Source organism: Amia ocellicauda, chromosome 9, assembly GCF_036373705.1.
Source record: "Amia ocellicauda isolate fAmiCal2 chromosome 9, fAmiCal2.hap1, whole genome shotgun sequence".
NCBI lineage: Eukaryota > Metazoa > Chordata > Actinopteri > Amiiformes > Amiidae > Amia > Amia ocellicauda.
In genome coordinates, this window is record NC_089858.1 from 12395543 (window position 1) to 12415513 (window position 19971).

A 19971-nucleotide genomic window follows, 5' to 3' on the forward strand; every position below is an offset into this window, starting at 1 on the left:
GGACCCAAATGGCCTCCTCTTATTTGTAATCTGTCACGTGCAGCAGCTACATGGTGAGCAACAACATTTCCCATTGCCAGCCCAGCCTCCCACTCACTCTGCACCCTCAGGGAGACAGTCCTCTCTACCCTGCCCGCCTCACTCTCAGCCACGCAGCGGTACTCCCCACCATCACCACTCTGCAACACAGACAAGAGAGATATTCCCTCTAGATAGCATATAAATCCAGAAAATTATGACACATTTTAAAATTAACGAATGGATTGTTCTAACAACTGTCCTGCTTTAAAAAATGCTTAATAAAAGTGACATTCCCCTTGCCGAGTTTCCCTGGGAAACTAAATGTCGACAGCACAAGGCTCTGGTTTACCACCATCCGGTGTGCTTACCACGATGCCATAGATGGCCAGGGAACCATTGCGCAGCTGGTAAAGTCGAAGGGTGCTGAGCAGGGGCTGCCCATTTCTGTGCCAGCGCAGGGTGGGCACTGGGTCTCCCCGCACTGCACAGTCCAGCATAGCAGTGCCACCCAGGGGCTCCGTCTGTGAGGTGTGGGATGTCCCGTCAAGAACCGGGGGCTCTGAGGAGCAAAGTGAATTAAAACACAGTCCCCAGCCTTCCTGACTCATATTAAATTTTATCACGTCAATATGCAGTTTATATCCACAACCTATTATACAATACCATATTAAGCTTTCAATACTGTAATGAGATCCAGTGTGTGTATGCTTAGTTGATAATGGGCAGATTTGTCCAGTAAATATCCTTTTCAGAATATGAATGTACCGTGTCCACTTAAATTTGTCAGTCATGTATGCTATAACTGTATAATCTGTGCACTGATACCAATATTACATGTGTCCATTTGCATCCGACAGGGCAGTCCAAGTGCACCTTATGTGCATGGTTTGTACCAAGGCCTCACCACACTATCACAGTCTTACCCCTGACACGGACAAAGGAGATGGCCCGGATGGTGCCCACACCATTCTCTGCCACACAGACGTAGGTGCCCGCGTCTCCTTTTGACACCTTCTCGATGACCACAGAGCTCTTGCCATGCTCCAGCGGGCTGGACACTGAGAGGAACCAAGCAAACACAACAGGTTTATAACACTGTCAAAAATCTCCCTCCTATCCCCAGTCATGACAAACCCTAAGATTGCATAACATAGCATAGCACTGTGCCTGGCAGGGGCTTGTTGTTGAAAGTCCAGGAGATGGCAGGTGTGGGCGCTCCTTGGGCATGGCAGGAAAGGGCGAGTCGCTGCCCCTTGTTCAGAGTCACGTCTCCAGGGAGTTCCTTAAACACAGGCCGCACGTTCACAGAGAGTCGGGCGTCGCGCTTGGCAGTGCCTGCAGCGTTCACCGCCACACAGGTGTATGTACCAGCATCACTTGGCTGCCAAGGAGAATGCAGAGGTTATTTATTTTTCACTTTGGGCAAACCTTAGCAAATGAATGATGGATGTGTCCACAACATGAAATCTAATTTAAGGACTCATGCTGGAGCAACTCAGTTTGGTCATGAGTGAGAACAGCTGCAGTTTAGGCAGAAGCTGAATAGGCTTTGTTTGCAGGTGAGAAATGGAAATTATTATCCTGTAATACATTTATTTTAACAAAATGAAGTATATATATTGTCCGTAGAAAAGAGTGGATCGTATTTCTATTGCTTTGATAACCCAACCTTAAATGTTAGCAGGTGTTACTTCCCAGTTCGATGCAGGTTATGCTAACCCTACCTCTGCCCGCTCCACGATGAGCTCCCCTGACCGCAATACGGTAAACTTCCCGGGCAGGTCCGGAACCACAGTGCCATCCTTCTCCCATGACACCTGGGGCTCAGGTGTACCCTGGGCAGCACAGGGCAGCAGTGCCTGGAATCCCTGGATGACTGGCAGTTCCAACTGGCCAATTGGAATCATAGGTGGGACTGGAGACGATGATCCAATCCATTAGAGCCGGGGAAAGAAGGAAATGTTTTTTAAGTTGGAGTGTTAATGGATTATATTAAGTGTATAAAGGCTTTTAAAGAATTGAATTGAATGAGAGTACAGCCTCCAAGAGAAGTTAAACAGTTACTGTGTATGTGAATATTGATGTTCTCCACCTGGGACTGGAACTTCAAACCTGCTGCCCCAGACAACTCAACTGCCAAACAGGAAATTCCCCAAAAGGAGGGTTGAAATCACTATCTTCATATATAAGCCATACCTTACCAGCATCAAAATGAGCACCCTCCCTCACCTTGTATGACCAGTCTGATGTCTAGACTGGCACTGCCAGCTGTGTTCCTGGCTGTGCACGTATACCGGCCTGCGTCGCTGCGCTGCGTGGGCTCGATCCGCAGCGTCCCGTTGGCAAAGACCCGGAGCCGAGTGCCTTCCACCACAGGTCGCCCCTCCCTCAGCCACGCCACCTCTGGCTGGGGCTGCCCATCCCCGACGCACACCAGGCTGACCGGCTGGTTTAGCACCACTGTGTGCTCGAGCCGGGGGGCCGTCAGGACCGGGGGAACTGCAATCCAACACATACCTTGTCAGCAATCCCACGTGCCTGCGCTGGGGGTGCACATCTCTCTTTCTTTCAATAAACTATGTTTTATATATATATATAATAAACATGATAACTCAATGCAAAAGTCAATGCATGGGCAAACTGCAGAGAGGGGTGGTCCAGGGGAAAGATACATGCCATCTCTAAAAGGGCTCTAAGGACTATTCAGTTATAATTTATGACCTGCTTATTAGGAATGCCTACAGTATCCCTTATGCAAGTACATTTACTAGAGAAATTAACATGGGCCTTCACTGTGCCTTAGTACAGTGTGGTTTTCATCTCCAGCCTTCCCTGCCCCCAAACCCAATGTCAGCTCATACCCTGCACAACAAGACTTGTCCTCCCCACAGCTGTCCCTGCCTCATTCTGTGCCAGACACTGGTAGGTGCCAGCATCCCCTAGTGTCACACGGGAGAACTGCAGGGCTCCATTGGGTAGCACTGCCAGTCTGGAACCTGCAGGAGGAGAGAAAGAGAACGAGCGAAAGAAGCACAGCATGAAGGAAAATCAGCCAGGGAGTGAATCTCACTAGTGGTAACCAGACAGCTTTGGCAATTCCATCTGATTCACAACACCAAGAGCAAAGGTAATAGGGTTCGATTGGATGCACTGAAGAATCCATATCCACTAAAATCATGTGATAAACCACAGATAAAAAACAGCACTGCATGTTTTTGCTATGCTGGGTTGTTGACGATGATGTGCTGGTGATTACAGGTCAGAATGGGGAAAAATCCTCACCTGTTGCTATGGGTACCCCCTCTCGTTGCCAGGTGACAGAGGGTCTTGGGAAGCCCTGGACCTCGCAAGGCAGAACAATCCCACGATTCAAAAGCACCTGCACTGCCTCCGCCATGGGCCTCACCTCCGGGGGCTCTGTGGCCAGAAATAGAGTTAGATCATACCCAGGCCCAGAGCACATCATAACATCTACCAGTGAATCAAAATTTACAAACTTTGTACCAGATTGCATTTTTATTTATAAGTAGTAGCAAGTGGGTTCTGATTAGTAAACCACCTTTAACAGAAAATGATTTGTGGGGAGTTCAAAGTTTTGATTTGGTCTCGGCCTTAGTGCACATAATAGTCATTCTACCTAAGTTTTATTTTCTTTAAGGGACCCTTGCTGCTTAACCGTGTGCTGTGCCAGTCCAGAGGACTACACATCAGTTACTGATTTAGTTTTGCAAAACAAATGTAAGAGTTAAGACTCATACATAGCTAGCCTGAAGACTGAGCTCTGTTTATTCTGTGCAGGTTTATGTTTTTGCTGCAGCTCCATGATAACCTGATCTGCCTACAGCTGCACCCTCTTAGGTCCCTAAGGCCCGCCATGTTTGACAGTCTCTCACCTTGCACGGTGAGGGTGATGTGTTTGTAGGCCACCCCCGCAGGGTTGCGGGCAGAGCAGGTGTATCTTCCTGCATGGGTAGGGGCCACAGCCAGGATCTCCAGGACACCTGGGAAGGATGCAAACAGTACAGATGACATCACTGACACCACCAGCCCACAGCACTCCAAAGAACCTGGACTGTACTGTCAAGAGTACATAATGTCTCACAAACCCCCCTTCTTGATGTCAGTTTAGAGTCAACACAATCCTGTGCTTAAATACATTTGTAACACTCAAAATAAAATATCTTCAAATTAAAAAAATAAACATTAGTAAACTAAATTCATATTAATAAGTTTATGAATAAGTCAGCAAAACTATGAACTAATAATGAGCTGGAGGCTGAAGACTTGAAAACTGGGATTGATCCACAGATAAACTGAAGTTAATTTTGATTCTTCCCTGGTATCACAGTATGCCCAGCTGTCTACCCATATGGAAAACTATATTTACACTGCAATCAAAATATATTCAATATATAAAAACATATTATATACAGCTAAACAAAAAAAAATTAAGAGACCACTGCAAAATTATCAGTTTCTCTGGTTTTACTATTAATAGGTATGTGTTGGGGTAAAATGAAAAATTTTGTTTCATTCTATAAACTACTGACAACATTTCTCCCAAATTCCAAATTAAAATATGAATGGAATGGAATGGCTGCCATCCATGTAGAGATGCTGACTTAAGAAAAATGTGCAGTGGTCTCTTAATTTTTTCCAGATCTGTATATGTGTGATTTTTCCAAATGGATTTCTGGGCACCTGGCCATGTGGAACTCACCCGTGGGCAGGACGCGATAGCTGCCCCCTCTGCTACCCAGCTGGGTGCCACTCTTGGTCCAGCTGATCTTGGGCTCAGGGTGTCCTGTGGCATGACATGGCAGAACCACAGGGGACATCTTTGTAGCCGTGACAACAGTGGTGTCATCTTCGATGGAAGGGGGAACTGTCCCAGTCCGAAGGAAAGAGAGATGGAATAGAAAAGGGAAAACACACTTCATATACCCTATTTAAAGCAAATACTAAAACATTTCCCTTGATCTAAGATCTTAACATTAGTCGTCTCAGAAGCATCTACGGGAGCAGACAACAAAGTGATGGACAAGTCCTGGAAAAGTTCTGCAGATGAATGCTGGTGTCTTTAAAAGTACATCTAAAGACCAAAAAGAATTCCAGCTAATGACTCAAATAATTAGTGAAATTAGGTATTTGAGAACTGGAGTACAGGATTCCTCAGTTCTAGACTCTTAACCAGTGTTCCATTCAGAAGCTACCTTGCAGAGTGACCTCGATGACCCTGCGCTCCTCCCCAACCTCATTGGCTGCTGTGCACTCAAAGTATCCTTCATCCTGATTGGCTGGGGAGGCGATGATCAGTGACCCTGAGGATAGCAGCCTTAGGACAAAAGAACACATGATTGTTCACCTTCAGATAAGTGTATTACAAATCTAAGTTAAATACTGTTTTATTGGTGTGAGTATTTTACATGTCAATAATAAAAACATTCTAACAAATTTTAATACTTGTGATTAATTATTTTTTTTAAATCAATTCTTAATCTAAGTTAAATTGTCCAAACATTCCTCTTTCCCCCAAGATGACAGGAGTGCAGCATTTACCTGTAAGCCCCAGGTTGAGAGGTCAAGTCAAGAGGGGTGCCATTTCTCTTCCAGGTCACCTGGGGAGGGGGGTTGCCAGAGGTCTCACAACTTAATGAGGCCCTCACCCCTGCTGTCACGGTTACATTGAAGGAACCAGGACTGATGGAAGGCCCCACTGCACACACACACAGAGGTAGAGAGAAAGAGAAAGAGAGAGGGTTGCCAACTAAACCAGAAACATTTAATTCTGAGTGCTGGGCATATGGGGGAAAGATGAGGATGACACTGCTGCACCAGGAACAGCCAACCCAGCACTGTGGAGCCAGACAGGGATCAAAGCCCCAACTTTAGTGTTATTAGTAACAAGACGAGAGCCACTGGACCCAAGGTTAAGTAGGGAAAGTGTGTAAGTACCGTGTACCCGCAGGTCAATCCCCCGGTGGTTAGAGCCGGCTGGGTTGGAGGCAGTGCAGTGGAAACGTCCAGCTTCAGACACCCGGACTGCAGTGATTCTCAGGGAACCTTCCGACAGTACCTCATGCCTGGGCAAAAACCACAAGAGTCACAAGTACAGAAATTCTCCCACTCAAAGGCTGTATCACAGTACATTAGCGCTAGTAAGAAACCCATCAAGTATGCCATAAATCCTGATACTTCACTCTTCATGTTAGTGAACGAGTAAACCTCTCTTCAAATGTTGCATGCTGCACTTAGTTTAGGAGTTTAGTAGGCAGAAACTGGGAGTATGAGGTATTTGATTGGCCGATTGCTAGTATCCTATAAGCTGGCTCTGCAGCTCCAGTAGGTCCTTACCTGGTCGGATCCAGAAGCAGTGGGCTGCCATCTTTCCTCCATGTGACTGTAGGGGCGGGAACTCCTTCAACCACACAGGGCAGCACAATGTCTTGATTGACATGTGCCGTGACCAGTGAGGACCCCGCTTTAATTATAGGTGCAACTGCGGTGCAGGGAAATGTTGAAAGTTAAAATGGAGTAGGAATGAAGTAACTCATGACAGTCACAGAGCAGTAAGGGGCACCTAAACAGAGACAAGAATTGCCATCCAGTGCATTTTGAAGGAAAGGAGTAGATAGGACACACAAACAGACCCCTAAGGAAACAGGAAATAATGAGGCACAAAGACACTAAATAAAACTGAACTAAAGTTGAAGCCCAAACAAAATGTCCTGGTATCGAGCTGCTGAACACTAAAGAGAGACCTATAACACCGGCTGCTGCGGTGGCCTTCGAGGACCACTGGACTGTACTATTACACACTAGCCCTCTCTAACACAGACACAACTGAAGTGTCACTCACTGTGAACCTGCACTGTGAATTCCAGACTGCTGCTCCCAGCGATATTGGTGGCCACACAGCTGTACTGCCCACTGTCCTGAGGCGAGACATCCTGGATCTCTAGGAATTGACCGTCTGCCAGAATCTGGACACGTCCCCCTAGCTGGACAGACACAGGAAGAGCTCAGTACCATACTCATCCACAGACATTACATAAGTTTGTCCCCATGCCCACCTCATCATCACTTTATTTACATTCATCAGGGAAATGTATACATTTTGAAAAGGAGAAATACCCGTTCATATGGTACTTGCAAGAATTTACAAACAAAATGAAAAACTATTCCTCAATATCTGAATGATAGGGGGAATAAGAACAAAGTCAAATCGAAAGTTTGTTCAAATATGATTTGCTATTTTTATATATTTATCCTATTATTCATATTAATATATACATAGCTTTTGCTTAGTCTATATATTATAGAAATCAGAAAATTCTAAATCAATCACTATCCATCCAGAACCCACATTCTCTCCCACCTGCAGTTTGACGTCGTCTTTGTACCACTCAATGGTTGGTGGCGGGTCGCTGTCAGACTGGCACTCCAGGGTCAGGTGTCCCTTGGTTACCACAGACACCGTCCTGGCGCTGCTGTCACCCAGGAAGTTAGGAGGAACTGAAACAGAGAGAGGGGGAACGCATAACAGCATCGGCAGTAGACTGTACACTCATACCTCCATGCCCAAGCTTGCCAACATGTTGCCAGGTAAACAGCAACAACATTTGATAATCCAGAACATATTCTAATGAAGGACAAAGATTAGAAGCCAAATTGTAGATATATGTTATGGAAGACTTCTTGTTCTGTGTGAGACATGGTGGAAGTGCACTGACAAAATGCGAGAGAAGCTGACTGACAAACTCCATCATGTTATCCTGGGTACAAACCAGCCCATTCTAATACCACTCTTACTGGGGATTTTAGCATAAGGCAAAACAATGCATTTGTTTTAAACAAGCCCTTAAGAAAATATGCACAGCCTGTGAATACATCTGGCAGAATCTTACCTTGAACACGGACCCAATAGTTCCTCCCGTCCTCCCCTGCAGGACTGCTGGCCAGACAGGTGTACAGACCAGCGTCCTCAACCTGACAGAAATTAGGCAAGAGCTACAGTAAGAGCTCATACTGACTATAAGGGTGTTTCAAAAAGGTCAGAGTTTTAATACTGATGCAAACACCAGAGAGTAGACCAAGACAGATGAGATTTCAGGCATTGTGTTGTCCTGATTTATTTTCACATGGGAAGATTTTTGGAACTGAAGGAAATTAAAAATGGACATGGAAGGTGTTCTTCTGTGCACCAGCAATGCATCAGTCCTTGACCATAGCCCATGAGGACAGCGGCGTACCTGAACACTTTCAATCCGCAGCAGCTGAGCCCCCTGTCTCTCAATGACAGCCGCTCCCGCCACGGGCCTCCCATCCTTCAGCCAACTCAGGGTGGGCAGAGGGATCCCCTCAGCTGCGCACTCCAGCTCCAGTGGACCGTCGATGGCGACAGACACTTCCTCTGGGGAGCTGGAAGAGGATATCTTTGGAGGCTCTGAAGGGAGAGGTCAAAAAGATTCAACGTTGGGCAGCTGGATCCAAGAGTATAGAGAAGAGGCACACTCACTGGATTACAAGAATTGGGTTTTATGGTAACATTCAAGGAGCTCCAGATGGGATAAGAATCCAGAGCTGTCACGATTTCAGGAAAGGAAATGGCTAAAGAACCCTCCAACTATTTCAAAGGATACTGTGGGTACATGTTTTGAGACACTTTCATTACAAAATGTGTGCGTATGTGTGTGTGTGGGGGTGGGGTTCCCGCTCCCTTACCTAGAACAGTCAGGTTGAAGGTCTTAGTGCGGCTGCCGGCCTGGTTGGTTGCCACACAGCTGTACTGCCCAGAGTCCTCTGCAGTGACGGCGGGCAGGCGCAGGCGGGTCTCCCCCCCGTCCAACAACAGGTTACGGTGCAGTGACAGGGGCTGCCCATCCTTGAGCCAAGACAGGGAAGGCGGGGGTACGCCACGGGCCTCACAGCTGAACGTTACCAGGGACCCCCTCACCACTGTCACTTGCTCAGAGGGCTCGGTGTGGTCCACTCCAGGGGGCACTGCCACACACACACACACACACACACACACACACACACACACACGTGTAGAGAAAGACACAAGAGGACACTTGTTACAGCCCCTCCCATGTTACATCAAACACTCATAATAATCTATATGTATCCATTTTATTTCCTCTCTCTTTGCTCAGGTACCTTGGACTTGTATGTTATAGCTGAGCTCTGACAGTCCTGCCCAACTGCGTGCCACACACGTATAGACTCCAGAATCTGACAGCTGGACGGGGGAAATCCTGTGACACAAGAAGAAAGAGCACTGCCTTTTAAAACACTGTAGGACATGTCAACAATACAGGCAGAGCAGCTAGTGAATACCATGTTGTGTGCCATGAATGTCTGCTGTGGGTTTTCATCTTCATGCACATGGTGGTGTAAATGATCCAGGAATTAAACTGTGCACCTCTCACTACAGCAGGTCTGTGTCTGAAGAAAGGGAGAGGAGTGGGTTGGGTGCTGGTGGGGAGGACACTAGGACTGACCTGAGGACGCTGTCCGCTGAGAGGAGGCGGGTGCGGGAGGAGAGAGACAGGGGGCGCCCGTTCCTCAACCAGGACAGCTGGGGTGTGGGGGTGCCCGTGGCATGGCACTCCAGGATCAACACTCCGTCCTGGACCACCGTAATGTCCTTTGGCATCTCCGAGACACCAGCTATGGTGGGCGGCACTGTGGCACATGGCACAAACATAGGCATTTAGCAACTCCAGTCCTCCCCCTTACGTCTTTTATTCTGTTAGCAGGTAAAACAGGTAAAATCTAATATCAATCACAACACCAGTAACTAGATTTGTGACTGAACCTGTTGATTCTGCTGTTACCCTTCATGAAGATGTCTTATGGAAAACACTTGAGTTCCCACTGGAACAAAATGAAATAGCATTTCAACTATGTATGAAAAAGTAAATAATTCCCAATAATTTTGTGTTTTTTGTTTTTCACAGAATCCGTTTTTGTATTTGTTTTCCCCCGTGAACTGGATTATTTGAACTTCCTTCCATTAACTGTCTCAGTTACTGGGAGTACCAGGGAAAAGACACTGGATACAGCTAGGCCTTTTGATCGTAGAAATGAGGCAATGAGGACCACAGGCTTTCAGAAGGTGGTACAGACGGACAGTCCCACTGACCCAGCACAGAGAGGGTGTAGACTTTACTCTCTCGTCCGGCCGGGCTCTCTGCCAGGCAGCTGTACGTCCCTGAGTCAGCAGGCCGCAGCCTCAGGATCCTCACAGTGCCCCCATCTGGAGAAACTCTGTAACACACAGCATAGGAAAATAGACTGGTAGCCCCCATCTAGGCAACGTGAATACATCATGCCAGTTAACTGCGGCTGCATCAGAAGTTTCCATGACCACAATCAATTCCTGTGCATGAGATAAGCCTGGGATGAGACAGGATATAAATGACTCAGTTTTCCTACCCAGGTGATCACTGTGTGAAGACCTTACTGTATCGTGAAGCATTAAATAAAAGCACTCTTCCTGTTTCCATGTGGCACTCAGCTAGAACCTTTCATAAGAGTGAGAATAACAGAATAATAGACTTCAGCACTCTGGGAGTAATAATACACCAATGAAAGCAACGTACTGGAGGTGCGATGTGTCAGATGGGTCCAGGGGGGCCCCGTCCTTGCGCCATGTCAGCTGGGGTTTAGGGGTGCCCATTGCCAGGCACTTCAGAGTCAGCTCCTCTCCCGCCGGCACACTCATCTCCTCTGGGCGTCCCGAGCCTAGGATACTGGGGGGCACTGATATAAACCAACCCACCAGTTAAAGGAGCTTGTTTATACTGGGATAGGGAGTTCATGTACACTTCATAATAACAAATTCATAATTTGATAAAAATAATTTACACAAAGGTCAGTTCTATTGTGGGCTTACTGTTTAAAAAACCAACTGCAGTGCACAGATCGGTTTGCGAATGTATCACCATGCATCTTAACCTGCTGAACCTTAGCTGTCAGCAACATATCTAGTGTACCAATACCAATAGCACATTAAACAGGCTTGTTTGGTATACAGTCTGGACAGTGCCTTGGAGCTGTGATTAATCCAATTGGATGACAGTCTGTGATCACCCACCATGATTTAATTCTGTGTTTTATGCTTCGTTCTCTGTCATTGACATGCTTAATGATGGAGCGTTATCTATCAGTAATAGTGCTGATATATATCTATCCTTCCTGTCTTTTCACAGCATTTCTTAAAAAGTAGAATGCTAATCAAACACATAAAGCTAGAACTGTGTTGTATTTTTTTTTCTTTTGTTTTAAAATAAAGTATTATATATTTGTATATGAACTGCAAACATTAATTGTGCCAATTCTGGCAACTACCTTGCACAGTGATCTGGTAGTCCTTGCGACTCTCCCCCTCTCTGTTCCTGGCCAGGCAGGTGTAGGTCCCAGCATGAGACAGCTGGAGAGGTCCAAGCTCCAGCCTGCTGCCCCCTGCCACCCAGCGCCACTGCGCACTGCTCTCTGCACACCACAGACAAGGGACAACCTTCACACTGTCTGTTGACCCGAATACATCAGCACACACTAGACAGCTACTGTTTCAAACCAAAGTCTATTAGGAGGCAATACAATATAACTGCAAGAGAAGTACTGTATTTTATATAACATTACTAGGGGAAACTAAGACAGAGATATTTTCTGGAATATAACAGAATGTCAGTCTTTTCCCCCTGCCTGCTCTTGTAAACCCAGCAAGCCCAACAGTAATACCCCTTTCCTACCAATGGGGGCGCCATCCTTCAGCCAAGTAATGCTGGGGGTCGGGACCCCTGTCGCCTCACAGAGCAGGGTGAGGTGGGAGCCCAGGCTTCGATTCAGGGTCTGCTGGAGCGGTTCATCCAGGACAGGGGGGACTGGGGAGAGAGACCAAGAACAGGTGAGCAGACTCCAGAAGCAGGAAGCAAAGTCCATGGGTCCTGGTCTAACACTACTATCACATGAAACTTAGTTAAGAATACAATTAAAATGCTTTTGGTAATCTCTAGTTTATACAACAATCTCTCGGTATAAAATAAGGTAACACTTGTGATTCAGTCTAAAAACTAATTAGATTTGATCACTTCACAGGGTTAAAAAACAAATAAATCTGAACTTAAAAGGAACCCAGAATGCATTGAGAAGGGTGGCGTGGAGACCCAGCTTACCATGAACTGTCAAGTGAAAGGTCCTGTCCACTTGGCCAGCGATATTGGACACCTTGCAAGTATACAGTCCACTGTCAGCAACCTGGGGATTTGAACCATGGCAAAAGGAACCAACAGTCAATGGAGCATGCAGTTATCACAGAACTGGCATGTTTGAATATGGGTCTTTTTCTGTGTTCAGAATCTGCCTCATTTTCACTCAGAAGGCCTTACATATGCTGGCAAATATTGCATCAAGTTCTGCCTCATGAAGGACAGCTTTTAAAGGGAACAACTGCTGCCCTTGCTCCCTGAAGACAGAAATACTTCTCATAGAAGGAAGAAGAAGAAAATTGCCAAATGTTTAGTGTAAGTGTAGCCAGGTACCTGTACTCCCTGGATCTCCAGCCGGTGGCGGTTGATGGTCTGCCCGTTTCCGGGGGCCAGCAGCAGCCCGTTGCGGTACCAGATGACCTCAGGCTCGGGCACACCCTGGGCCTCGCACTGCAGAATGACGGACGATCCAGCCCTGGGGGTCATGACCTCCTGACTCAGATCAAGATTCGGCTTCAAAGTGGGTGGGGCTTTTTGAAACAACAGGGGCAGATGTTGCATCAGGCTACAGACAAACACACGGTACTGAAGGACACATTACAAGTAAAGTCCTGATGGGTGAGACCAGGTCTTGTCATTTTTGTCCACCTCACCTCTCAGTGACTCAGCTGAACCCTTTCTTAGCTAAACTGCAGTTAAGCATTTTCTCCAGGATGTAAGTTGGAGCACAGGTAAGGAGGCCTAAAACTCCAGAACCAGTTCTGAACAAGAACATTTACTCACCATAGACACTGAGTCGAATGTGCTTCTCGTCCTGCCCAGCGGGGTTGGTGGCCATACAGACATACAGCCCTGCGTCAGACAGCTGCGCTCGGGGCAGTTGCAGCATCTGACCGCCTGTGGAGAGGAGCACACACACACACACACACACTCAGTGTGTTCTAGGGAGAGAGTGCTGTCTAGAACAAGAGTCTGCCATCAGTGCTGTGGGGCAGCTCTTCTGAAGTAGCGGTGTAGTATTAAAGGAGGGACCCAGGGTTAAGGCCAGGGTCAGGGTTTGGGGTAGGTCTGTGTCCCGCACAGGGCTCACAAACAAACAAACTGTCACTGTCATACACGAAGAGATTGCTCCAACCTGTGATTTTTTATTTAACTAATACCTAAACATTTACTTTAAAATGTAGTTTACACTTAGCACTGGGGGAATGATTTAAAAACAATAATTATTTAATACTGTTTTTTAAGGAAAAAAGAGATCATTAGGGATTCCTGAAGATCATCGTTGAGCTGATGAAGATGTGGAACTGGGAGGAAGGCATGGGGGACAGTGTAGCGTTAGTGGTGCGGATGTTGGACCAGAGCTGTTGGCCTGCACTGACATAGTCCAGGGTGCTGTGAAGCGAACGGCGCTCACCTGGCAGGATGTGCAGGCTCTGGCTGAAGTGTAGAGTCTTTCCGTCTCGTGCCCAGGAGATCTCGGGGGCGGGGTACGCCTGCACGTCACACAGCAAAGACACCATGTGACCTTCCAGCACACTCGCCTCCTCTGGGTTCACTCCCACAATCCTTGGAGGAACTGAGCAGGGGCAGCAATGTTTACTTTAACACAACTCAGAGCATAACTCATGCTACTCAGGACAGAAGAAAGAGAAGACCTGGGGCCTGTTCAGTGTAACAGGCCTGTTTCTTTTGAACAGTGTTGTAAAAAGTAAAACACATACTCAAGAGACAGCAAGAAGTTGGCTGAAACAAAGTGCATATGTGAGGAATACCGTGCAGCTTTCCTTTCCTAACACAAATCTTGGTATAAGGAAAAGTTTAGATGAGGTGTCTTATGAAGAGCCAAAATTCATCCATCAATGCATTTTAAGTAACTGAGAAAATAATCTCTGTTGCAATACTGACCTGTCAAGAGATTTAAAGAGATTAGTTAACTGCTGTTCATTTTATAGATTACAATGTTGTTTGTTTTATAGCTAATACTGTTTTTCTGGTTTAGCCGGGCAGGGGGGATGGGTTCCAGCTAAAAGGCAAGTGGCTTATTTTGCCGATGGGTCTCTCACCTTGCACAGTCAGGCTGTAGAGTCTCTCGGACGAGCCCACCTTGTTCTCTGCCACGCATAGGTACCCCGCCATGTCAGAAGTGTGCACCATGGAAATCTGGGAAGAACGACAAGAACGACAAGAATCAGTTTCATATTAACCAATAAAAAGCTAAATGCAGACCTATTATTGTGGTCAAAATCAAAATGACTGCACTGTTCATAACTGCTTGTAAGTGATCCTCAAATTTCCCATTGGGTAACAGGCTCACAGAATTTTATCTCTCACAGTTATTCATATGACGGAGTGTTTGGCCGAAACACACAGAATAGCCCCTAACCTGCAGAAGCTTCCCATCTTCCATGATCTGGTGCCGTGGGCTGTTGTACAGCGGTAGGCCATCCCTCAGCCAGGAGATTGCCGGTGTGGGGCTCCCAGAGACCTCGCACCTCAGCTGGGCTGTGGCATTGACCACCACCCCTACTTCATCCACAAACTCCTCTGCTTGTCCTAGGATCACAGGGGGCACTGCCGGAGGATAGAGGGGTCAAAGGGAGAAGGACACTAGGTTTTGCCACAGAAATGGCGACAATCTGACCTTATAAATTCACCCAATCCAACAGGTGATCCTTGCAAAAGCATTAGTTGGATAATAATCATAGTATAGCAGATAATACATTATACATAATAACTACATAATACAGCCTTCAGGTACTTTGATAAAACTGTGGGGATATGTTTGCATGGTAACCAACTGTGCTGGCTAGTGATGGCATTTTTTGGCCCACTACTCTGCTCTACTTCTGGCACAGACCGGCGGGCAGTCCTACCCAGCACCTCCAGCTCGTAGTGCATGCGGTCTTCGCCTGCCTCATTCATAGCCTGGCACGTGTACTTCCCAGCATCTTCCACTCGCACCCTCAGGATCTGCAGGATGTGTCCCCCTGAAAACACAGAACACCTTCAGCTGAGCAGCAGAGATAGCCAGAAGACACGCTGTCATGTTACGCTGATGGTTTTCCTAGGATCAGAAATGATAAAAACCTACATCATCTAACACAAAGAGAAGTTAACAGAATCAGGAACTGGTTGGACACTCAAATTAAACACTTCCCTGTCTAGTAGCTTGTGTGCCATGGAGGCCCCAATGTAGACAGTCATGCAGACTTACACAGTTGGTTCAAAAGTACCATGGGGACTGTTTTCTGTGGTGCTAGGACACTGTGTTGGGCCCAGCCTGTCAAGTCACTCACCTGGCAGGAGTATCACGCCGTCACCAGTGCCCAGCTGCTTGCCATCACGAAACCAGGAGAGCTTTGGTGGGGGAATTGCGTTACTCTCACAGGTCAGGGTCACAGGGTTACCCACAACCACCTCCCGTCTCTCCGTCATCTCCTCCCCCTGCCCCTGCACCTCTCCCTTCGGCTCCTCCTCCTCTTCCTCCTCCTCCTCCTCCTCCCCCCGATCCGCAAGACCCCAGGCAGCAGGACCGCCATTCACCCGCTGAAAGACAGGGGGTACTGCAGGGGAGAAACAAACGGGGGCGTCACCACTGTCAGTCGGGTTCAAGTAATCAGCAACAGGCTGGCTAATGCCAACGACTCTGCACCAGCAGGAATGGTGGCTCCCGATGCCAAGAAAGGTCTACAGAATGTGTGTCCATGCACATGTACAGTGAGGGAAAAAAGTATTTGATCCCCTGCTGATTTTGTACATTTGCCCACTGACAAAGAAATGATCAGTCTATAATTTTAATGGTAGGTGTATTTTAATAGTGAGAGACAGAATAACAACACAAAAATCCAGAAAAACACATTTCAAAAAAGTTATGAATTGATTTGCATGTTAATGAGGGAAATAAGTATTTGACCCCTTCAACTTATTACTTGGTGGCAAAACCCTTGTTGGCAATCACAGAGGTCAGACGTTTCTTGTAGTTGGCCACCAGGTTTGCACACATCTCAGGAGGGATTTTGTCCCACTCCTCTTTGCAGATCCTCTCCATGTCATTAAGGTTTTGAGGCTGACGTTTGGCAACTCGAACCTTCAGCTCCCTCCACAGATTTTCTATGGGATTAAGGTCTGGAGACTGGCTAGGCCACTCCAGGACCTTAATGTGCTTCTTCTTGAGCCACTCCTTTGTTGCCTTGGCTGTGTGTTTTGGGTCATTGTCATACTGGAATACCCATCCACGACCCATTTTCAATGCCCTGGCTGAGGGAAGGAGGTTCTCACCCAAGATTTGACGGTACATGGCCCCGTCCATCGTCCCTTTGATGCATTGCAGTTGTCCTTTCCCCTTAGCAGAAAAACACCCCCAAAGCATAATGTTTCCACCTCCATGTTTGACGGTGGGGATGGTGTTCTTGGGGTCATTCCTCCTCCTCCAAACACGGCGAGTTGAGTTGATGCCAAAGAGCTCGATTTTGGTCTCATATGAGACACTTTCACCCAGTTCTCCTCTGAATTATTCACATGTTCATTGGCAAACTTCAGACGGGCCTGTATATGTGCTTTCTTGAGCAGGGGGACCTTGTGGGCGCTGCAGGATTTCAGTACTTCACGGCGTAGTGTGTTACCAATTGTTTTCTTGGTGACTATGGTCCCAACTGCCTTGAAATCATTAGCAAGATCCTCCCGTGTAGTTCTGGGCTGATTCCTCACCATTCTCATGATCATTGAAACTCCACGAGGTGAGATCTTGCATGGAGCCCCAGACCGAGGGAGACTGACAGTTATTTTGTGTTTCTTCCATTTGCGAATAACCGCACCAACTGTTGTCACCTTCTCACCAAGCTGCTTGGCGATGGTCTTGTAGCCCATTCCAGCCTTGTGTAGGTCTACAATCTTGTCCCTGACATCCTTGGACAGCTCTTTGGTCTTGGCCATGGTGGAGAGTTTGGAATCTGATTGATTGATTGCTTCTGTGGACAGGTGTCTTTCATACAGGTAACGAGCTGAGATTAGGAGCACTCCCTTTAAGAGAATCCTCCTAATCTCAGCCCGTTACCTGTATAAAAGACACCTGGGAGCCAGAAATCTTGTTGATTGATAGGGGATTAAATACTTATTTCCCTCATTAACATGCAAATCAATTTATAACTTTTTTGAATTGCGTTTTTCTGGATTTTTTTGTTGTTATTCTGTCTCTCACTGTTAAAATACACCTACCATTAAATTATAGACTGATCATTTCTTTGTCAGTGGGCAAATGTACAAAATCAGCAGGGGATCAAATACTTTTTTCCCTAACTGTATGTGTAGACTGACAGCAGAGAGTCATATTTTACTGGAGCTGGCTGCTCCACTGCTCATTATGCCACGATTAAGGTATGGCTGTTGTGCTGCTGTATGTGAGCCAACGAGACTGCTCTTTGTTGAGGTTTATAAAAATCAAAGTATTACCAGTGGAAGATTTACATTGCAAACCCCTACTTTGTACACACACACAGCCACACCCATCTGACTTGAGCACGCCCAGGTATTGACCCGGACTGGGTGTGATGTCTTGAATCTTTTTGTCTTCTTGTCTCCTATCCCATATTGCACATGATCAGCTCCCCTGTGTGAACAGCACTGATCACGGAAAGCTCCTGCCTAAGATAGAGGACGATGCATTGATTGCTTTGCTGGATTCAGTCTGCTGCTCTTAGGAAACAGCACAGAGGTGGTGGGTTAGGAAGAGTGTACTGGTTTGGAAACATTTCCCTCCTTAAACAGGGAGACTCACCCTGTATGCTGACGTGGACATCCTTCCTGGCCTCCCCTGCCTTGTTGGACACCACGCAGCTGTAATGTCCCTGGTGGGAGAGGAGCACCCCCTCCACCCACAGGACCCGGCCTTCCTCCCTGATCTCCACATGAGAGTTGTTCTTCAGCAGCTTAAATAAACGGAAGAGCTTCATTATTGGCTGGGAATTGCCACTGTCTCCTTAGCTCTGTAATCTACTGACATCTACAGCCACAGCCTCAGTCAATCTCATGCTCAAAGTTCTCCAACACCCCCTGCAGGACATGATTATCAATCCAAGCCCAGCTGTTGCAGCTTATTGAGCACTGACAAGAGTGTTTCATGTTGTTGAAAGCTGGCAGATTATTATGAATCATCTAAGAAATGTAGGCAGAATGCAGCAGCAAGAACTGAAAAAGGACACATTTTAACCAATCAATGTACATATGTGTTTCAGTAGAGCAGAACAACAACAGGAAAACAATTACAGAAAGGTATGAGCGCATGTAAATACATGACGATTAAGAAAACAAACAGAAAGAAAGAAAGAAACTAACAGAATTAAAAAAGCAAAAAACAAGGACAATTATAATGTCTAGAAAACTCATGGTATATTTTTCGAAGTTTGCTTCTGAAGTGACAAGTTTTAATTTGAATACAGTCTCCTCACCTGTCCATCTTTATACCACTGTGTGGTGGGTTCTGGGAAGGCCTTCGATTGACAAGACAGTGTCAGAGTTCCGTTGATCCGGACTTTCACTTCCCTGGTGTCAAACCCGCTGGGTTCACCTTCAATCTGTGGAGGGACTTATTATAGACAAGACACGGTCACACACTGGAATGAGTGAGAGAGTACAGAATACAAAAACATATAGAGAGATAGAGAGCAGAATACAAAAACAAACAGGGACATAGAAACATGCACTCTTCGCATAAACAGCACTAAATAAAATTGGCAGTGCCCGCCAGCTCTTACCCAGGACTCTGAGGGTGTAGTGCATGTGTGCTGTGCCGGCTGGGTTGGTAGCTCTGCAGGTGTACAGTCCTGTGTCATCACCCTTCGCCGCTACTAGGTGCAGGGCCCGCCCTCCCTGGGTGTAGGTCAGTCGAGCACTGGACATGATTGGATGATTTTCTTTCAGCCAGGTCAGGCTAGGGGCAGGTACCCCCTCTGCCTTGCAGGGCAGGATTATGGGATGGCCCAGAACCACCGACACCTCTGAGGTCTCACTGGAGCCACTGATGCTGGGGGGGGCTGCAAGGGAGGGGAGGAAGAGACAGAGAGAAAGAGAGAGAGAGCACGCTATCTTAGTCTCAGTCCAGAGTGCACCCCCAACACTGCTTTACACAGCGTCCCACCACTCACATAAATCAGGATTTTAAATAAACATGGATGAATGTAAATCTTTTAGCTGCAATGTAAAGCATTGTGTAGAATGATTCCCAAATTGATTGAGTGATTCAGACACAAACCAGGCAGGACCATTAAGAACTTGTCCTGTTTGTGGGACCACCAATGCCCTCAGCTGAGAGACCTTGACCTACTGTGAAGGGCAGAGGGAGAGTTACCCTGAATGGTGAGCCTGAACTGGCGCGCCCGCCTTCCTGCGCTGTTGATGGCCAGACACTGGTACAGGCCTTGGTCTCTCAGCCGGGCTGACTTCACCTTGATCACCTGACTCTGCTCCGAGAACTGCACATGAGGATCCCCTGAGCGAGACAGCACCCTGCGGAGAGGGAGGAGGGGCATATCAGCAGAGACTCATATCTGAGAGGTTTGGGGTAAAATGTTTCAACAACTAACAAACACACAAACAAACAAACAAAAACACTAAAAAGACTTCAGTGTCTTGGCAGAAGAGTAAAGAATGGGATTCAGAAATAAAATGACGAGTCATCGAAGCGAAAACTTGCCTCTGCTCAGGGGCTAACTTTCTTCACAAAGGCCAGAGCTGTTTGATG

The 19971-nt window shown here is 46.9% G+C and overlaps 1 protein-coding gene across 2 annotated transcripts in view; it reads right to left on the reverse strand.

The window, feature by feature from the left end:
* hmcn2 (hemicentin 2) overlaps positions 1-19971 on the reverse strand; it is a 64438-nt gene that overhangs the window by 10275 nt on the left and 34192 nt on the right. For both annotated transcript variants that reach the window (XM_066713165.1, XM_066713164.1), the window contains 37 exons: positions 19579-19736; positions 18986-19264; positions 18680-18816; positions 18010-18160; positions 15533-15799; positions 15110-15223; positions 14620-14807; positions 14300-14396; positions 13651-13812; positions 13020-13133; positions 12570-12766; positions 12204-12285; positions 11781-11912; positions 11377-11520; positions 10629-10788; positions 10169-10293; positions 9525-9708; positions 9181-9278; positions 8746-9024; positions 8274-8467; positions 7929-8010; positions 7400-7536; positions 6881-7022; positions 6376-6520; positions 5977-6104; positions 5581-5737; positions 5235-5356; positions 4742-4906; positions 3915-4022; positions 3304-3438; positions 2883-3017; positions 2251-2520; positions 1746-1936; positions 1189-1402; positions 945-1079; positions 390-580; positions 98-179 (listed from right to left, as the gene is read on the reverse strand). In XM_066713165.1, coding sequence (XP_066569262.1) covers positions 98-179; positions 390-580; positions 945-1079; positions 1189-1402; positions 1746-1936; positions 2251-2520; positions 2883-3017; positions 3304-3438; positions 3915-4022; positions 4742-4906; positions 5235-5356; positions 5581-5737; positions 5977-6104; positions 6376-6520; positions 6881-7022; positions 7400-7536; positions 7929-8010; positions 8274-8467; positions 8746-9024; positions 9181-9278; positions 9525-9708; positions 10169-10293; positions 10629-10788; positions 11377-11520; positions 11781-11912; positions 12204-12285; positions 12570-12766; positions 13020-13133; positions 13651-13812; positions 14300-14396; positions 14620-14807; positions 15110-15223; positions 15533-15799; positions 18010-18160; positions 18680-18816; positions 18986-19264; positions 19579-19736 — 5801 coding nt within the window. The remainder of the gene's footprint in view (positions 1-97; positions 180-389; positions 581-944; positions 1080-1188; positions 1403-1745; positions 1937-2250; positions 2521-2882; positions 3018-3303; positions 3439-3914; positions 4023-4741; positions 4907-5234; positions 5357-5580; positions 5738-5976; positions 6105-6375; positions 6521-6880; positions 7023-7399; positions 7537-7928; positions 8011-8273; positions 8468-8745; positions 9025-9180; positions 9279-9524; positions 9709-10168; positions 10294-10628; positions 10789-11376; positions 11521-11780; positions 11913-12203; positions 12286-12569; positions 12767-13019; positions 13134-13650; positions 13813-14299; positions 14397-14619; positions 14808-15109; positions 15224-15532; positions 15800-18009; positions 18161-18679; positions 18817-18985; positions 19265-19578; positions 19737-19971) is intronic.